A 15,342-nucleotide genomic window follows, 5' to 3' on the forward strand; every position below is an offset into this window, starting at 1 on the left:
GGCCCGGCCCCACTGCAGTTACTCACTGCCCTAATTGCAACCCGAAAAGCAAGTTCTGCCTACATCTCTGCTGTCCTTCTACCGCAATAAAAAGATCTGAAAGGATGAGTTTTGTTGTGGAAGATGCCAATGGTGTTAGTTAAGCAGAACTGCGACCTTACGTGCCCCACCTGCCCTGCATTACGGATGGGGGAGAAGGGCTTTATGTTGAGTCACACAAGACACCAAGAAAACGTTTCACAAGTGTGCTAAATGTGTAACTGAAGAGTCTTCATTTGATTGAGAAAAAGTCCATTTACCACTGAATTACAAAATATATCTCAGCTTCTCATGATCCAAGGCCCTCAGTGCTATCACATCTACTCCTAAAGCAGCCTTCTCTTCCAAGAGAGCACTATGGGCTTCCCTTAGTTGGGTGTTTTGCAGTCACTGCCTTCACCTGTCTGCATTAAGAAACCCTACATTCTTCCTTGGTTTTCTGATGTTGCATAGATCGCCTGGGAAGATGATGGGGCAGGCAATCCCATGACCAGGAGTCCATCCTTCCTAAGAAGCATAAAATTCCAATAGCTCTACAACCACCTTTCATTTATTTCTTTTATTTCCCTCTCTCGCACAAACCATCCACATAAGAATCAGTAAGGCAGATAAATGGAGCCTAGCTGGACCTCCTCAGCTGACTGGAAGCATTACTCAGTGTCCAAAGGGGTCAGAAGGTTCTGTTATCTCACTTCAACACACAGGTCTACATTTTGAACAACTGTAGCACTGCAGCCTTTCCAAATTATTCATTTAGATCCCAACAATAAATTACCACAGAACTCTGGGACCCTGATCACCCAAACCCTGTTCATTACCAGGATACAGCAAGTCTCCCAACAGCACCGAGAGCTTCCATCAGAAAACACCCTCTACAGTTAAATTATAAATAGTAAATTCATGGCTACTATTAGCAACAAGGGATAACAGCTTTTCACACTTCACCATGATGAAGGGAAACTGCATTAGTGCTTTCAGCAACTGAAGCAGTAAGTTATTTGAACAACCTTCCAGAAAATTGAGCCTTTAGCATCAGGAAGCACAGCTGTCTCCCAGCACAGAGCCACTCCACCCCTGCTCAGACGCTGTCAGCCACCCTGGAACCGAAGTGGCATTCTTCCAAATCAGCCTGCTCGAGGTAGCTATCCTATACAACTGCCAGCTCCGATTCACCTTCCTCCTCTGCCTCTGTTGTTACACAAACACCCAACATCCTCTAAAAGCCAGGGCTAAGCCTGTGTAATGCGCACAGGCATCCAATGCACCAGCACAGCATCCCGGCCTTGGTTACCAACCATAGGAAGAATATTGTGGTTGTCATGGTGCCAGCAAGTACTTAAAGGCCAAGGGCAAAATAAAACAGATTATTTATGTGACAAAAAGAGAAGACTCTCTGGGTACTGATGGAAATTCCTCTGCGCCTGCTAGCCTGCATGTTCTGCAAGAGAAAGCCCATAGCAAACGGCAGAGCTGCACGGCGCTGGGCACCTGCCTCACTTCTCACACTCACCTTTCTCAGAGCTGCCACCTGACTTGCGATGGAGCCAGAGGGCCAAGTAAGTGCCTGGAACAAAGTTCAGACCAAAGCACGCATCTGAACCAGCACAGCAAGCCCAACAACACATGTACTCAGCCACTGACCTCATAGGAAGGAGACATCAGATACTGAAACAGCCTGGAGGACTCTGATTTGCCTTGATGGCAATTCTGATGGCCATAAAACGACTCATTTGAGCACCAACTCACCACCAGCTCACAGCACTGCTCCCACCCAGCTGTGCCCACCACCACTCAGAGCCTCACTGCTGGGCAAAGGAAGGTTCAATATGGTGCACCCAAATGCATGCAACCCTTCAGGTTCAATATGATGCACCCCATAGAGCAGGACAGAATGTAACTGTAACGCTCTACTGCAGCTTCAGAGAACTAAGACAGTGCTGGAGACAAACAGTAACCAAAATAAAAAGAAATTAAACCTGAGGAGTACTCTGAAGTAATAAGGGGCAGTAAAGCCAGCCAACCATGCAATAGCAGATCAGGAAGTTTGGGGACAGAAGTAAGAGGACCATTTCTGCCTGGGAATCCCGCTACTAAGGAAGAACAAGTAGTACAATTCCCATTTAAATAGACCTGTTGATAGAGATTAAGTCCTCCAACACGCCCCATGAAGGTACCCTAGCAGGGACCTCAACAGCTCCATCCTCCCCAACAGGTAGGTACAGCAGCCCGCAGCTCCTGTTCATAGAAATGCAGCTGAGCTCAGATGGAAGGAAACTCTTGCAGGACACACTGCACAAAGGCACTGGGCAGTCCTCTCAGGATATCCATCCGAATGCCTTGTGGAGGACACAATACAGCTTTCCATTCTGATATATACGTATCTAGGTTTAATTTGCACTGCAATTTCTTTATTAAAGTTACAAATGCACACAATATCTAGATTTTTTTAATCAAGTTCTCAAAATATAATAGGATCTCTAATCAGAAAAAAAAAAATGTTAATTTTATCGCTAGAGTCACAAAATAGGAACCTACTATTGAACTAAAATACCAAAATAAAGCAATAGCTCATACCTTTCACACTTAGGCCAATAATTTATTGATTATGTGCTTGGAAATCCAAACTCTTCTTAGAAAGGTATTCAGAAGTCAGATAAAAAAACAAAACTGATGACTACTAGTTTAAACAAAGCATTTAACAATTAGATCTTCCAATCAACAAGCTAAAACCAAAGTCAAATTGATCAGTGTGACCTTGTCATAGAGATCGAGCAGCTCAGTGTACTATTGATGGGCTGATTTACCACAGGGTATGGGATTAAGACACATACATTATCATGACTTGCACGAGTAGAATTAAATGCCATTTCCATGAAGAAATCCATAGAAGAATGAGTTGACACCATTAGCACCAAGGCATGAATCTTCAGTAGCAATACTGAAAGTGCATTCCTGAATGAGCCAAAGCTCAAAGAGTACCAAGGTCTGCCTAGTGTGGGACAGCAGCTCCCAGGGGACACCAAGTCAGAGCGATGCTGTATGGAAACAGAGAGATCCTGCAGCGAAGGAGAACACCTCCTGCACTGCAAAGACCATGAAAACACAGCCAGCACAGCAGAGCAGGCGTGCAGCTCCTGCTGCCTCCCATTAAGGCAGAGGCCAGCAGGAACAAAGGCAGCCAATTTACCACTACACCAACAGGCACAGGAGAAGGTGTGGGAGAACCAGACCTGGCCTGGTCTCTGCCTTACAGCCTGGATGCAAGAGCAGCACAGCACATGAACACACTTGCCTGCTTAAGGTTTAAGGCAATATAACTGCAGTTGCACATGCAGCAAGAAAGCAGTTAAAGACTGATTTCAACAAATTCTAGCCTGATGTCTGAAAAACTTTGTTTGTAACAACAGAAGTGGAAACACTCTTTAGGGAGAGTGCTTTGGGACTGTCCTGAAACTTCTTCCAGTAAGGCACCCTGCAGAGAAGCAGTGCTGTTTTATGGAGGCTTTTCATCTTCTGATTTAGCTTTAAGGAAGCTTTTTTTTTTAATGCTCCATCTGCAAAAAACATTTAAAAAAAAAAAAGATAACTGGTTGAAAAACTAACACTGGGGGTCTTGTAAGGCACTTAAGTATGATAAAGAGGATCCTTCTGATCTGTACCATCTGTAACTGCTCACAGCTGCAGCTGTTTAAAAAGCAGTCAAGTTCATCAAAAACTAGAAGTCGTCCAGCTCTTCACATTTAGCTTTAAAGCTCCCCTTTTCAAGACAAAAAGCTCTTTAAACTACATTCTCCTCTTCATGTTCAGACCCATACGGAGATCACAACATCCCCCCTGAAAGCCTCCTGCCACTGCAGCACTGCTGAGCAGCACTGTGGGTGCAGGCGTGGGGTGCGTGATGGCAGCAGCAAACCACCACCACCGTGCTGAGCTGCCCAGAAGCACTGCCATGGCCCTGTACCTTAAACCTAGAAAGTGAGACATCTCGCCTCACCAGTTTGCAATACTGGCTTTAAAAACGCCCATAATCCTGCTGTTTCACCAACCTCACCTTGAGCTAACTAATACTCTCCTAAGAAAATGGACTTCCCATTGACTAAACACGGCGAAGTCACGTTACACCTATTTTATCTTGCCAAATGGGTCTGACACAGATGCTGGTGTGATAAATCGCAGCACAGCACTGAAAAGTGGTGTGACTGTAACAGTAAAAGCTGCTCTCCTATCACAGCTATGCTGAGCTTTGGTCGCACACATCCAGCATGTCCGTACCAACAGCTGGCACAGCTTTCATGGGTTAAGTCCCATTGGCTTATCCTCATCACGGTGTTTATTCAGAATTCAAATTGAATTTCTACCCACCATAAAAGCGACCAAAGAAATCTCAACCAAGATTTAAAGTGGGGCCAGGTGCAGGTAGGACAAAGGGCAGCACGCTGCTCAGTGTCACGGGCACCAGAACAGCCAAAGCCCCACTGCTCTGCTCACCTCCATCCTGCTGAGCACAGCAGCTCACAGCTCCAGCGCTTTGCTCTTGCCCAACACGCAGCCTCAGGAGGAGTAAGCTGAACTTGCTAACCCAAGTAACAACTGAAGCAGAGATAAGCCGTACACGCTTGCTGCTAGCTGAGCCTGTATGGAAACCCCCTGCAATGCTGTGTGTGTCACCACTGCACTGAGTCCACACAGTGAGACCCCTGCACCAGCTGACAGTGGCTGTGCTCTGGGCCCACTCTAACAGTGCTCTTGCTGTCCCAGCACGCAGCTGCTATTGTGGCACTACTGATGGGGGAAATGGTATCTGCAAAGAGCTTCCAAACTTCTGTGATTCAGTGGAACACCATCAGCTACCTATGTGAACTTCTGCTAAAACAATGTACAGAGTAAAGACATCACAAACTCAGAAGAAGCTACCTCACATTATTTTAGAATATTTGTTATGGTAAGATATTAAGAACGTTCTGTTCTACTGCATGAATTACCAGTAACTGAATGCCTTTCCAAGAAGGCAGCAGACCTGTCCTGCACACCGCACCACTGATGGCACACCTGGACACAGAGGCTACCCAGGCACATGCAGGACATGGGGCTTAGACCTGTCCCTAAGAAACGCTCAGCAGAACCTGATGAGGCTGATAAGAGCACAGTGGCTGCAGGACAAGCTCATGGTGGCAGTGCTGGTAGACAGGAGGAGCGGTGCTCCCGCAGCGATGGGCACAGCAGAGCACTCCATCCACAGACAGCACTTGTAAGAGATGCAGGAGAAAGGGTCACCCATGTCAGCATTCTTGAAAGAATTAAAGAGGGAGAAGGGGGATCAGGAAGACCTGTAATGACACATGGGCTCCATTAAGCTTCTTAAATCATCACCTTTCCAAGTCAGCTCGATTGCTCGATCAGCCGAGCCTGCATGCCAGCCTGCGTTCCCCTCTGCTTCACCCAGCCCATAGAAGCGACTGGATCATTCCAAATTCGAACCTTTACCAGTTACACCAATGCAACACAGCAGCACAAGGAAAATGTGCAGAAGTTGTTTTTCTTTTAACCAACTTCTGCCTTGGTTCTTCCTGGAAACTTTACCCAATCGTCACCTGAATTAACTTGGGCTGACTAATTTGCCTGAGTCAGTTATTTGCCTTTAGAATATCCCATACTGCTTATGGTTATGAAATGTCCAAGGGCAATAAAGACTATAACAAAGGTGGCACTTATGTGACAGACGATGATACACCACACCACCCAAACAATGACATGGATTAGCTCAGACACATCAAAGCTCCACAACTGGTCCTTTTCTTCTTCCAGATTTTAGGAAATACAGCCACTGCATTTGGAAAAGCACGCACAACAGATCTCACCCGTGTCCTTCACAACTCTCCTCAGAAGTTCAATTCCTTGAAAACTCAGGTGAATGATTCCTTCCGTTTCTGTTGCACGCTGCACCATTAAATGCACTGATAGCTCAGATCCTGGAAGGGCTGCTCACAACAACCGATACAAATTCTCCCAGGAACAAAGATGGCACTGTATGCTTATGCTTATTCCAGAAGCCAGCAGCTTTATGGGATACTCTGACACATCACTACATTGAATTTCCCACACCCTCTGCACAAGGTAGAGGCTTCTAAATCTATCCCCCATCAGTCACCCAACAGCTGGTGGCCAGGACAGGAGCATTCCTCCACTTGCAGTGTTTACGAGGGAGTTCTGCTGGATGGAGGTCAGTGACTCGGTGCTGTGCTTCCCCCAGCCATGGGCTCACACACACTGCAATCCACCCAGCTCCCAGGGAACGCACTGGGAAAGAAAAAATGGAAACTGTAACGGGATCAGAGCTAAATTCTCACACTTCACATATAGAGAAAGCTACAAAAATCTTTTGGAGAAAAAAACAACCAACAAAGCAATCTCTATTGCCAGACTGGGCAACAGCAAAAACAGGACAGGGTGTTTGGGAAAGCACCAACACCTACTGACTGAAACTAACGCCATCCGCTGCCATGCTGCCCAAGCTGGATCCAGTGCACAAACATCACTGCAAGGCACTGGGGACTGAGGCAGGCCCAAGCTCAGCGCAGCACTGCGATCCCAGCACTGTGATCCCAGCACTGCCACTTTCCTTACTCACCCACTGTGATATTTCCAGCCATAGGGTACTTGCAAAGAAAACCCTCACCATTCACCGATCTCCTGTCCACCCACACACATCACCACTGGGCGAGCAGCTCTCCCCATGCTCACCTCTTGTGTTGCAGCAGTAACTTTTGTCACCACCCAGTCCCATTTCCTTGCTGGAATACAGACAGGAAGTCAAGAAAATGGGTACTCCACAGCCTCTTTCCTCTCCAAACCCATTCTACTTGCAGAAAATTCATTTCAGCTCTCATTTAATACCGAAAACCACAAGCAGTCACTGATGCAGCAGCCACATCTCCCTGTGCCCCACACTTCAGTGTAATAGCAGTGCCATACAGCACTCCCATAACCTTCTACCACCCCAAGTTTTTGGCAAAGAAATTCCACTACTCACTACTGAAAACCTTTCTTTTTATTTAAGAAAACAAGTGCCTATCTTTTGAACGAGTCTTCTCATCTGTACTTATCCCACAGTTCACATCAAGATCAGTTTTTCCAGACTGACGGTGTTCATTTTCATCAGCAACATTCTCAGTAGTTCCTCCCAGCAGGGATAACACACGTATATCTGCAATACTGGTTCCGTTGGTCTAGTTAAGAGATTAAAAAGGATCTCAATAAAAGTACAGATGGTTATAGGTGTGGGCTTTACTGGGGAAAAAAAAAAGAACCAGAAGATGTTGCAAGAAGCAACACGCAAGGATGGTGACAGAAGACAAATGTATTTATGAAAGGCACAGTGAAGAAGTGCAGCTACCTCCTCCTTAACTCACAAAACAAGAAAATACACGCAACCAACTGCACTTGGTAAGCAAATTAAGAATACAAACACACCTTAAATCTCAGATGCTTACATGCAAAACAGTAATAAAATCAGAACCTGTTCTTATCTCTTCAATATAGTATTGCTAGTGGAGACCTCAATCACTGAATAAAGGCCATCTCTGTGCAGGTGTTTACAATGCTCCAGTCAATGATCACAGCTTGGTATAGCCCATTTTTCCAAGGTATCTCTAACACAAAAGGAAGCCAAGAACCCCATTATGAAGATACAGCAACTGTATGCTGAACGTTGGTGGCTACTCCTAAAGGGGGCAACTGAGCCTACACTAAGGACAACACGAAAGCACTACTGAGGAATCCATCTAACCTTCCTACAGCTTACACCTGCACAAACCAAGGTGCTTGGAAGGTTTTTTGTGATGCCAAATACCCGATGTGACACCTGTGGCAAAGTGTAACCATCCCAGCAGCTACAGGAGGCACACAGCATGCATTCTGAGAGCAGCTCTGCAGCACAGAGGGATCCAGTCCAGCAAACGGACTGGAGGAATCCTTCCAGCTTCATAGCAGTGTGACAGCACCGACTGCCACACACAGCCCTGCACAGCTCTTTCATAGATGTACAGCTTTCCTTAGCTGACATCAAAACACACGCGTTTGTCCCAGAGCACTAAAGCATTACTCAGCTGCATGCAGGGCTGCACCTCCATCATTAAAAATAGGCAAACGTGAGACCATTGCTAGAAGCATCAGCAGTAAAACACAGTCTAGCACACAAGTGCAGGCAGGATCCCTGCAAACAGCACTGGGCCTTTGCTCCTTCTGCAGCCCCAGCCAACAGCTCTACATGCGACATGACAGAAACCTCAGAACTAAAGGCACATCAGCGAGCTCAGACACAACAAGCACAGTGCTCGCGGATGGATGGAGGCCTCGTGGCCTGCGCTGCTCCCAGCCCGACACACAGCCAAGCTCCAGGCTCCTGCAATCCCCTCTGAAGAGCTGCAAACAACCTCAGCCTTCGCTGCATCTCTGGACACCAAAGCAGTGCCCAAAGCAGTGTTCAACCCCAGCACTGGGAAACACAGAGGGGCCACGCGTGTGGGGTGTGGGGAAGAAGCAGCAGAGATGAGCTCCAAAGGCACAGAGCAGAAATCCCTGCGGGCTCTCCAGGCCTGTTAAAGTGCAAAGAAGGGACTCCGCAGCCGATGGGATGGAAGTGCTCCTGCACACGCAGTGCCGTCTCCACGCTCAGCACGCACCAAGGTCACCACCGACACATAACTCCTCGCTTTGAACGAGAATACCCCGACTGTTACAGAACCGTAAGGAACGACTCAGGACGGTACCGCGGAGCGAAATCAGAAGGCCGAAGCGCCGCAGCCCCCAGCCCAGCCCGGCAGCACCCAGCACCGCACCGGTCTGAGCTGTTCCAGCTGCGATCGGCGGCAGCACCAAAACACGGAGCTCCGCGATCTGAGCGCCGGGCCCGGCCGCGCCAGGACAAGGCGACCGCCCTCCGCCTCCGCGCCTCCCGCAGGAGCCGCTCTCTCTCTCTCCGTCCCTCCCGCTCCGCTCTCCCCGCACGCAGCCCAACATCACCGGGCGAAGCGCTCCGCCGCCGCCGCACAGCGGGGCCGCCTCAGGAAGCCGAGCGCAGCCGTGAGGGCAGCGCCGCCGCAAAGCCGAGCCCGGGCCGCCGCCCGCCCGCCCCGCGACCCCCCCCGGACCGCCGGAAGGAGCCGGCCGCCCCCCCGGGCCTCTCCTCACCACGAGTACGTCTGCTCCGCCATGGCTGCGGCGGCCGGCCGGGCCCCGCGCTCCTCCTCCGCCGCCTCCTCCCGCGCCGGGCAGCTCCGGGGGCTCAGTGGCGGCCCCGCTGCGGCTCGCGGCCCAACATGGCGGCGGCGGCGGCCGCGAGGAGGGAGGGGAGCGAAGGGGGGATCCGCAGCCGGGCGGGGAGGGGATGGCGGAGCGGGCGATGGTGGTGGCGGCGGCTCGGCGAGGCGGCGCTTCAGCAGCCGCGACGCGGAGCCGCGCTCGGGCGCCGGCTGGGCCTCATGGCCGGCGAGGCGGCGGCGGCGGCGGCGGCGGCGAGGGGCGGGCCGGGGGCGGGCGGCGGCTGCCGGGCCGGGCCAGGCCGCGCCGCGAACCCGCGCTCGCGCTCGCGCACGGCGGAGGCGGAGCCCACGTGGGGGCGGGCGGTGCGCGGCATCACGTGCCCACAACACGCTCACGTGCCGCCGCCGCGCGCACGCGCGGGGAGAGAACTCGAGACCGCGGGGGGTGATGGTGGTTGCGGTTGTCGGGCCCGGCCGCGCCGCGACCGTGCGGGCGAGCAGGTAATGGTGAAGGCTGGGAAAGGGGCGGGGAGCCGGGCTCGTCCTGCCCGAGAAAGGGCTGTGCTGTGCTCTGGAGCTGAGGATGGGCTTTGTGCCGAGGCTTTGGGTTGTGCCGAAAGAGGAGCAGGCGGTAAACGCAAGGGATCCGGTAAGGTGGCTCTTAAATTCGAGCATTAAACGGAGCGTGAATTTCCCAGAAATGTGCCTTGGGCTGCTTTGCCCCAGCTCTGCTGGGTCGGTTTCCACATCAGGAAAGAGGGAACCGCAGTGCGCGCACATATTGCACGGAGGGAACACCTGGTACCTCGCTTCAGCTGCTCTCAGTAAGTTGGTGCTGCGCCTTGGAGGCTTCTCTGCTCCGTTTGTATTTGAAACGAGGTTAAGTGCTGCTCTGGAGGTGGAAGGAAGTCCCGTTCTCCCCGTTCTGTTTTCGGTAGGGTTCTTGCAGTGGTCCTACAGCTTTGGGATGCTGGCATGCAGCTCCACACAGCCCTTCAGCCTCGGGGGCAGGAAGGACGTCAGAGCTACTGCCATGATCAATGCTAAGAAAAATACGCTCGAAATTGGATTTATCAGCTGTGGGGGGAATACCAAAAGCACGGTAACCAACAGGCTCACTGGCTCCCCAATGGCTGCACTGTTAGATAGGAGTCCAAGCATCTGCTCCCAGCCTGGCTCAGGTTGGGCTAACTTGCGAGATGTTCTCCTCTCTTTGACCTCCTCTCTTTGCTCCCCCAGCTCACCCACCACCGCGCTGCCCATCTCTGTGCGCATTAAACTCTGCCGTGTGGTGCAAGGACAGCAGGATGAGTCACAGAGCCTTGAGCTGGAGGGAGCAGCGCCCAGCTGACCCCTCTGGTGGAGCTCATTGTTTCTCCTCTCCCCCTCCCCAATCTCAAACTAGGAAATAAGACAAGCTCAGACTTCCACAATAGAGAAATCTTGCTTTTCCTTCCTTGTCCCAGCAGTGCAACATGTCGTAACAATTAGAAAGCTAATAAATAATTTGAAATCTTCCCTCTGCTGTGATGCAATTCCAGGATAAGGACATTCATCCCTTTTCAGTGATTATGATACAATGAATGCAAAAGAAAAAACCTCTCCCCTCTTTTGAATCAACGCAGAGGAAGATAAACAAGTGTTTCAACCTTGTCTTGATACTCAACTTTTTTTTTTTTTTCCCCCCTGAGACGTTGTAAAACAGCACTGGCATCTATAAAGCAACAATGTTCCTGCTTATTGAAATCCTTCCAATTTCTATCTTGCAACATTTACAGCACATTAATTTGACACCAGTGACTTTTAGCTGGTGAGCTACTGAAGTATAATTTTTTTTTTCCAGCGTCTCAGGGTTGGTGCATAAACTACTACAGGATCTTGCAAGCTTGGTCTATCGTTACATTAGAGTAGCTGGATGAATTCACAGGAGAAACGTTCTCCTCCTTGCAGACACAGCACCTGCATTACTCTAAAGGGGAGCACAGCCTGCATCCCCCCAGATCATTTTCTCATCATCTCTTTTGTATGTGCTTGCTTTGGACCTACAGGGGAGCTTTACTCTGAATTTCAGTGAGAATGTACTCTGACATTACAAAGCCCTTCCAAAACAGCTGTTCTGTCTGGTGCCTTTGATATAGACTGATGCACTGCTTTGACCTGTCAAAGTATTTCAAAACTAGCAGCAACCAAAAATATTGTATTTTCTTTTATGTAGCTCTCAGAACACAGACGGGAAAGTATGGTGGAGAATCAGATCAAAGGACTGGCTGCAAAGTCCTCACCTCCTAAAGGCTTAAATGGCGTTATCCTACTCTGCCTTTATGCTTTTATAATGGAGGTAGAAAGAAAGCCAGAATAGATTCATGTAGATTCACTTCACCTTTCAGGAGAAGACATAATAAGTAAAGCTGTCAGCCCTGCGTGGCTTTGGAAGGAACAAATGGCATGGAAATGAGTATAAAGGGAATGAAAAAAATTAAGAGATCCAGTTTTGACAGTATAGCTCAGAGCTATGTTAGGTTATTCTGCTTGTAAGATCCTCATGGGATTCCCCTTGATAAAAAATAATTAAAACATGCTCTGACCAGTATATGACATGATTCTCTTCACTACCACCTAGTGGGAAACTCCTTCATTAACTGAGCTCCACAGCTGTTCCTATTCTCAAAGATCCTCACCCTGATGATGGAGGCTGTGTGTAAGTGAAGGGGGAACTGACAGATGAATGAGAAGGACGCTGTCCTGATTCTCTGTACCAGAATAAGAATTGTAAAGAGAAAGATCACCTCTAATTTAAGGCCATTGGATCCTAAGGCATTGTCACACCAGAACTCTGCATCCACTGTAGTTCTTAATGGCTGCTACAGCTCAGCCTCAGCATGACCAAGAATCCCAAAATTTAAACACAGCCTTTGGTCATAAAGAGCAAAACATTCATTCTTCTGAATGCAACTGCATCCTGCCAGCAGTGATAAGGAGGAACTTGTTAGGCTGTTCCTGTGTCTCAGTCACAATAGAGCACTGCCCTCTTAAAATCTTCTGATTGTACTCTTAATTATAATTTAATATAGGGAAGGAGGGAAAAAAAAATAAAATTCCTTCTTTGTAAAGTCATATTTTCAATGGTGTTACTATTCATATTTACAACAAAGATTACTCAATTAAAGCATTAAATGTGTATAATTGGGAACATTAACACGATGTATTCGAGTGAGTCCTTTCCCACTGAGATACCCAGGGTTTGCACCAACACTGAAATCTGTGTTGAAACCCTCTGGAAGCAACACAAACAGCAATTACCTTGGATTGCTCACAGTCCTGGGTACCACGTGGGACTGAGCGCCCGGGGTGCAAATTAGAATCGGTTTTGTCATTTGCATTCTTTTTTTTTTCCAACCGTGGAAATAGGAGTGAACACTGTAATAACAACTCTCAGATTTCACAGAGGTGATGTTAAATGCCATCCAGGCCAATGAAGCATTTAGCAGTCTCAGCAGGAAGAAGAGTAAAATGGTAAAGAATTACTAGGAGAACCAACCACTTCTCTGCATCTCTTTTGCCAGTGATAATGTTCCCACCGCATTCACAGCCCCATACAAGCTTGCTCTGCTAGCATTTCTGCCATCGAAATAGTTAGATTTCTTTCATTCCCTTTGTGTTCCTTGAAGTCACATTGGGCTGCCTTTATCTTAGCCAATTACTGTATTTTTCATCAGGAACACTTAAGGGTGGATATAACTCAGCACATGAAAACAAAGGTAACAGTCGTACTGATACTAGAATTCAGGCTTTGGGCATCTACTGTCTGCTCTCCATTCCGTTCCCAGTACCCTACTGTCTATTACTTGGGTTTTTCCCTGGTGTAATAAGGAGAATACAGACTAATAAGTCTAAATAATAAGAAAATCCTACTGTATACACATTTATACTTTCATGCAGCAGCTGTCAGTATTAAGTAATCCACAGTTCAATTACTCTATTAAATGCAGCAGAGAAAGATTACGTTGGAACAGTTAATGGAGGAAGACTGGAGGAAGTGGGCACATCCTTACCTAAAATGGCCTAGACTGTCTGTAATTCAGGAGCAGTGAAGAAAAACATAATTGAAAAACATATAACAGTGCAAAGCATTCAAGCATGTTTAAAGAGTCTTTATTATTGTAGAATGGAATTGTACAATGGCCTGGGTTGAAAAGGACCACAATGATCATCTAGTTTCAACCCCCCTGCTATGTGCAGGGAAATTATCTTTATTATTTATTATGTTTGCCATTAAAATAAAATAGAAATCAGCCTTTTTGTGATCACTAATTGATACGTTTCTCAAATGTGCATCTAAACCAATTTGTTACTAAAACATTATTCACAAGCCTGCTGTTACTGCTGGCCAGTATAGTGTAGTAGAGCTGCTTATGTCTTATCATTGGAGCACTGAACTTAAGGAAAAGCAAGCAATTTTGCAGCAAGAAATTCAAAAGCAGATACTGCAAACAAGAGAAGAATGAGCAAAATCATTCGGTGTTTCCAAACTCAAAGAGCTGGCCCTGCCACAACCACCAGGATGATCACCTCAGTCTGAGTAATTTAAGAATCAAGTCACAGCCCAGCAAATTGTTGCAATTAAGGAAATCAACACATACTAAGCACTGGTAATAAATGAAAATGAGTATAGCAAAACAAACTCCTTGTCTTTCAAATATTCATTCTCAATGCAAAATCTGTGAGGTGCAATTTAGTTACAGGAGTATATTGTTTGGGTTATGGCACTCTACTATTTACTTTCTGCTCTGCTACTAGAATTGCAATCCAGCCTTAAAGCTTTGCTGTTACCCACCTTGGCCTCTGCTATCCTTAATACCTCACGCCTCCCAGCAGCATGTTATGGAAATGGTAAAAACCTGAGAAATACCATATTGCAATCTGTTGTGTCAGTGCATAAAATAGGAGTGCTAGGTAATACATGGCAGCAGTCTCCTCTTTTTTTTTTCCAAGTGCACGGTCTGATTGCTCATAATATGGAACTCTGAAGAAACACTATAAAGATCACTAGTTTTCCTGCACTGGAGAACCTGAAATACTGAACGGAGCCTCAAACCATTCACTAACACAGGCTGGTGAGTTACAGCGAAGGTAAAGGTGATGATGGAGTTGTTTAAAGAACGCTTACTTCTTTGTTGTTTACGTGCCTATAGTTTAGAGTGTTAAAGTGATGGAGAAGACTTACCCCCTTTCCAGTACTTGAATAGATTCCATATTCAGCTCAGGATTCTCCACGTGGCATCCAGCCGTAGCATTCAGTGAGGTCCCAACCTACAAGCAGACGTTCATTTCTGTTTTCACAGTCTTCAAATCCCACTGGCTTCAAGACAGGCTGTTCTAAAAGCCTCTGCAGCTGGAGGTCTGCAGGGTGCACAGAATCAAGGCAGAAGGCTTCTGGGTGTATAAGGAATCCTTGAAACCACACAATATAGGCAGATCATTTGTTGTTATGTTTTCTTCTCTTTTCAGTTCCCTTGGCAGACTGATGGTTATGTCTGAACTTGGGGCTGTGTGTCCCCCACCCCCAAAGCACACAGCAAGCACGTACACTCGCAGAACTCAGAGCAGGCAACCTTTTAAATAAGAACAATGGTAACAGTGTCCATCTTAGTTTAAATAAGAGAAATCATCATACCACAGAAAAAGATAAATAAGTAACGTTGTGTGACAGAATCTTTGTCATTCATTGCAGGAGACCTCAATCTGTTGTCTTCACTCATAAAATCCTTGAATTCTAAGGATGCAACACGAATAAACTATGTATTGTGGTTGGATGCTGTACCTGCCATGCACAATTACTACTATTGGCCAGTATTGTTGGCATGTCTACTAGGGTGGGGATGAGCAAAATTGTAATTGGGAGTAAAATGCACACAAATTGTATCAAAGCATCAATAGGAGAATCTCAAATCTCACTGCTTCTTAAATGTTCTTTTTGTATTATAATAAATATGAATCTTTGAAACTAAAGACGTCTTTTTATGTGTTCACACTCGAGTTTCTT

The 15,342-nt window shown here is 47.4% G+C and overlaps 1 protein-coding gene across 4 annotated transcripts in view; it reads right to left on the reverse strand.

Annotated features, from left to right (window-relative positions):
* The window catches only part of SPPL3 (signal peptide peptidase like 3), a 51,460-nt gene extending 36,857 nt beyond the window's left edge, over positions 1 to 14,603 (reverse strand). For 2 of the 4 annotated variants that reach the window (XM_052689990.1, XM_052689989.1), the window contains exon 1: positions 12,600 to 12,763. In XM_052689990.1, the coding sequence (XP_052545950.1) occupies positions 12,600 to 12,763 (164 nt within the window). Of the gene's footprint in view, positions 1 to 9,228; positions 9,532 to 12,599; positions 12,764 to 14,523 lie in introns of those variants that run through there. The other 2 variants (XM_052689991.1, XM_052689992.1) reach the window with 2 other exon arrangements.
* Positions 14,604 to 15,342: the final 739 nt, after the last annotated feature.

Source organism: Tympanuchus pallidicinctus, unplaced genomic scaffold (genome assembly GCF_026119805.1).
Source record: "Tympanuchus pallidicinctus isolate F22 unplaced genomic scaffold, pur_lepc_1.0 scaffold25, whole genome shotgun sequence".
NCBI lineage: Eukaryota > Metazoa > Chordata > Aves > Galliformes > Phasianidae > Tympanuchus > Tympanuchus pallidicinctus.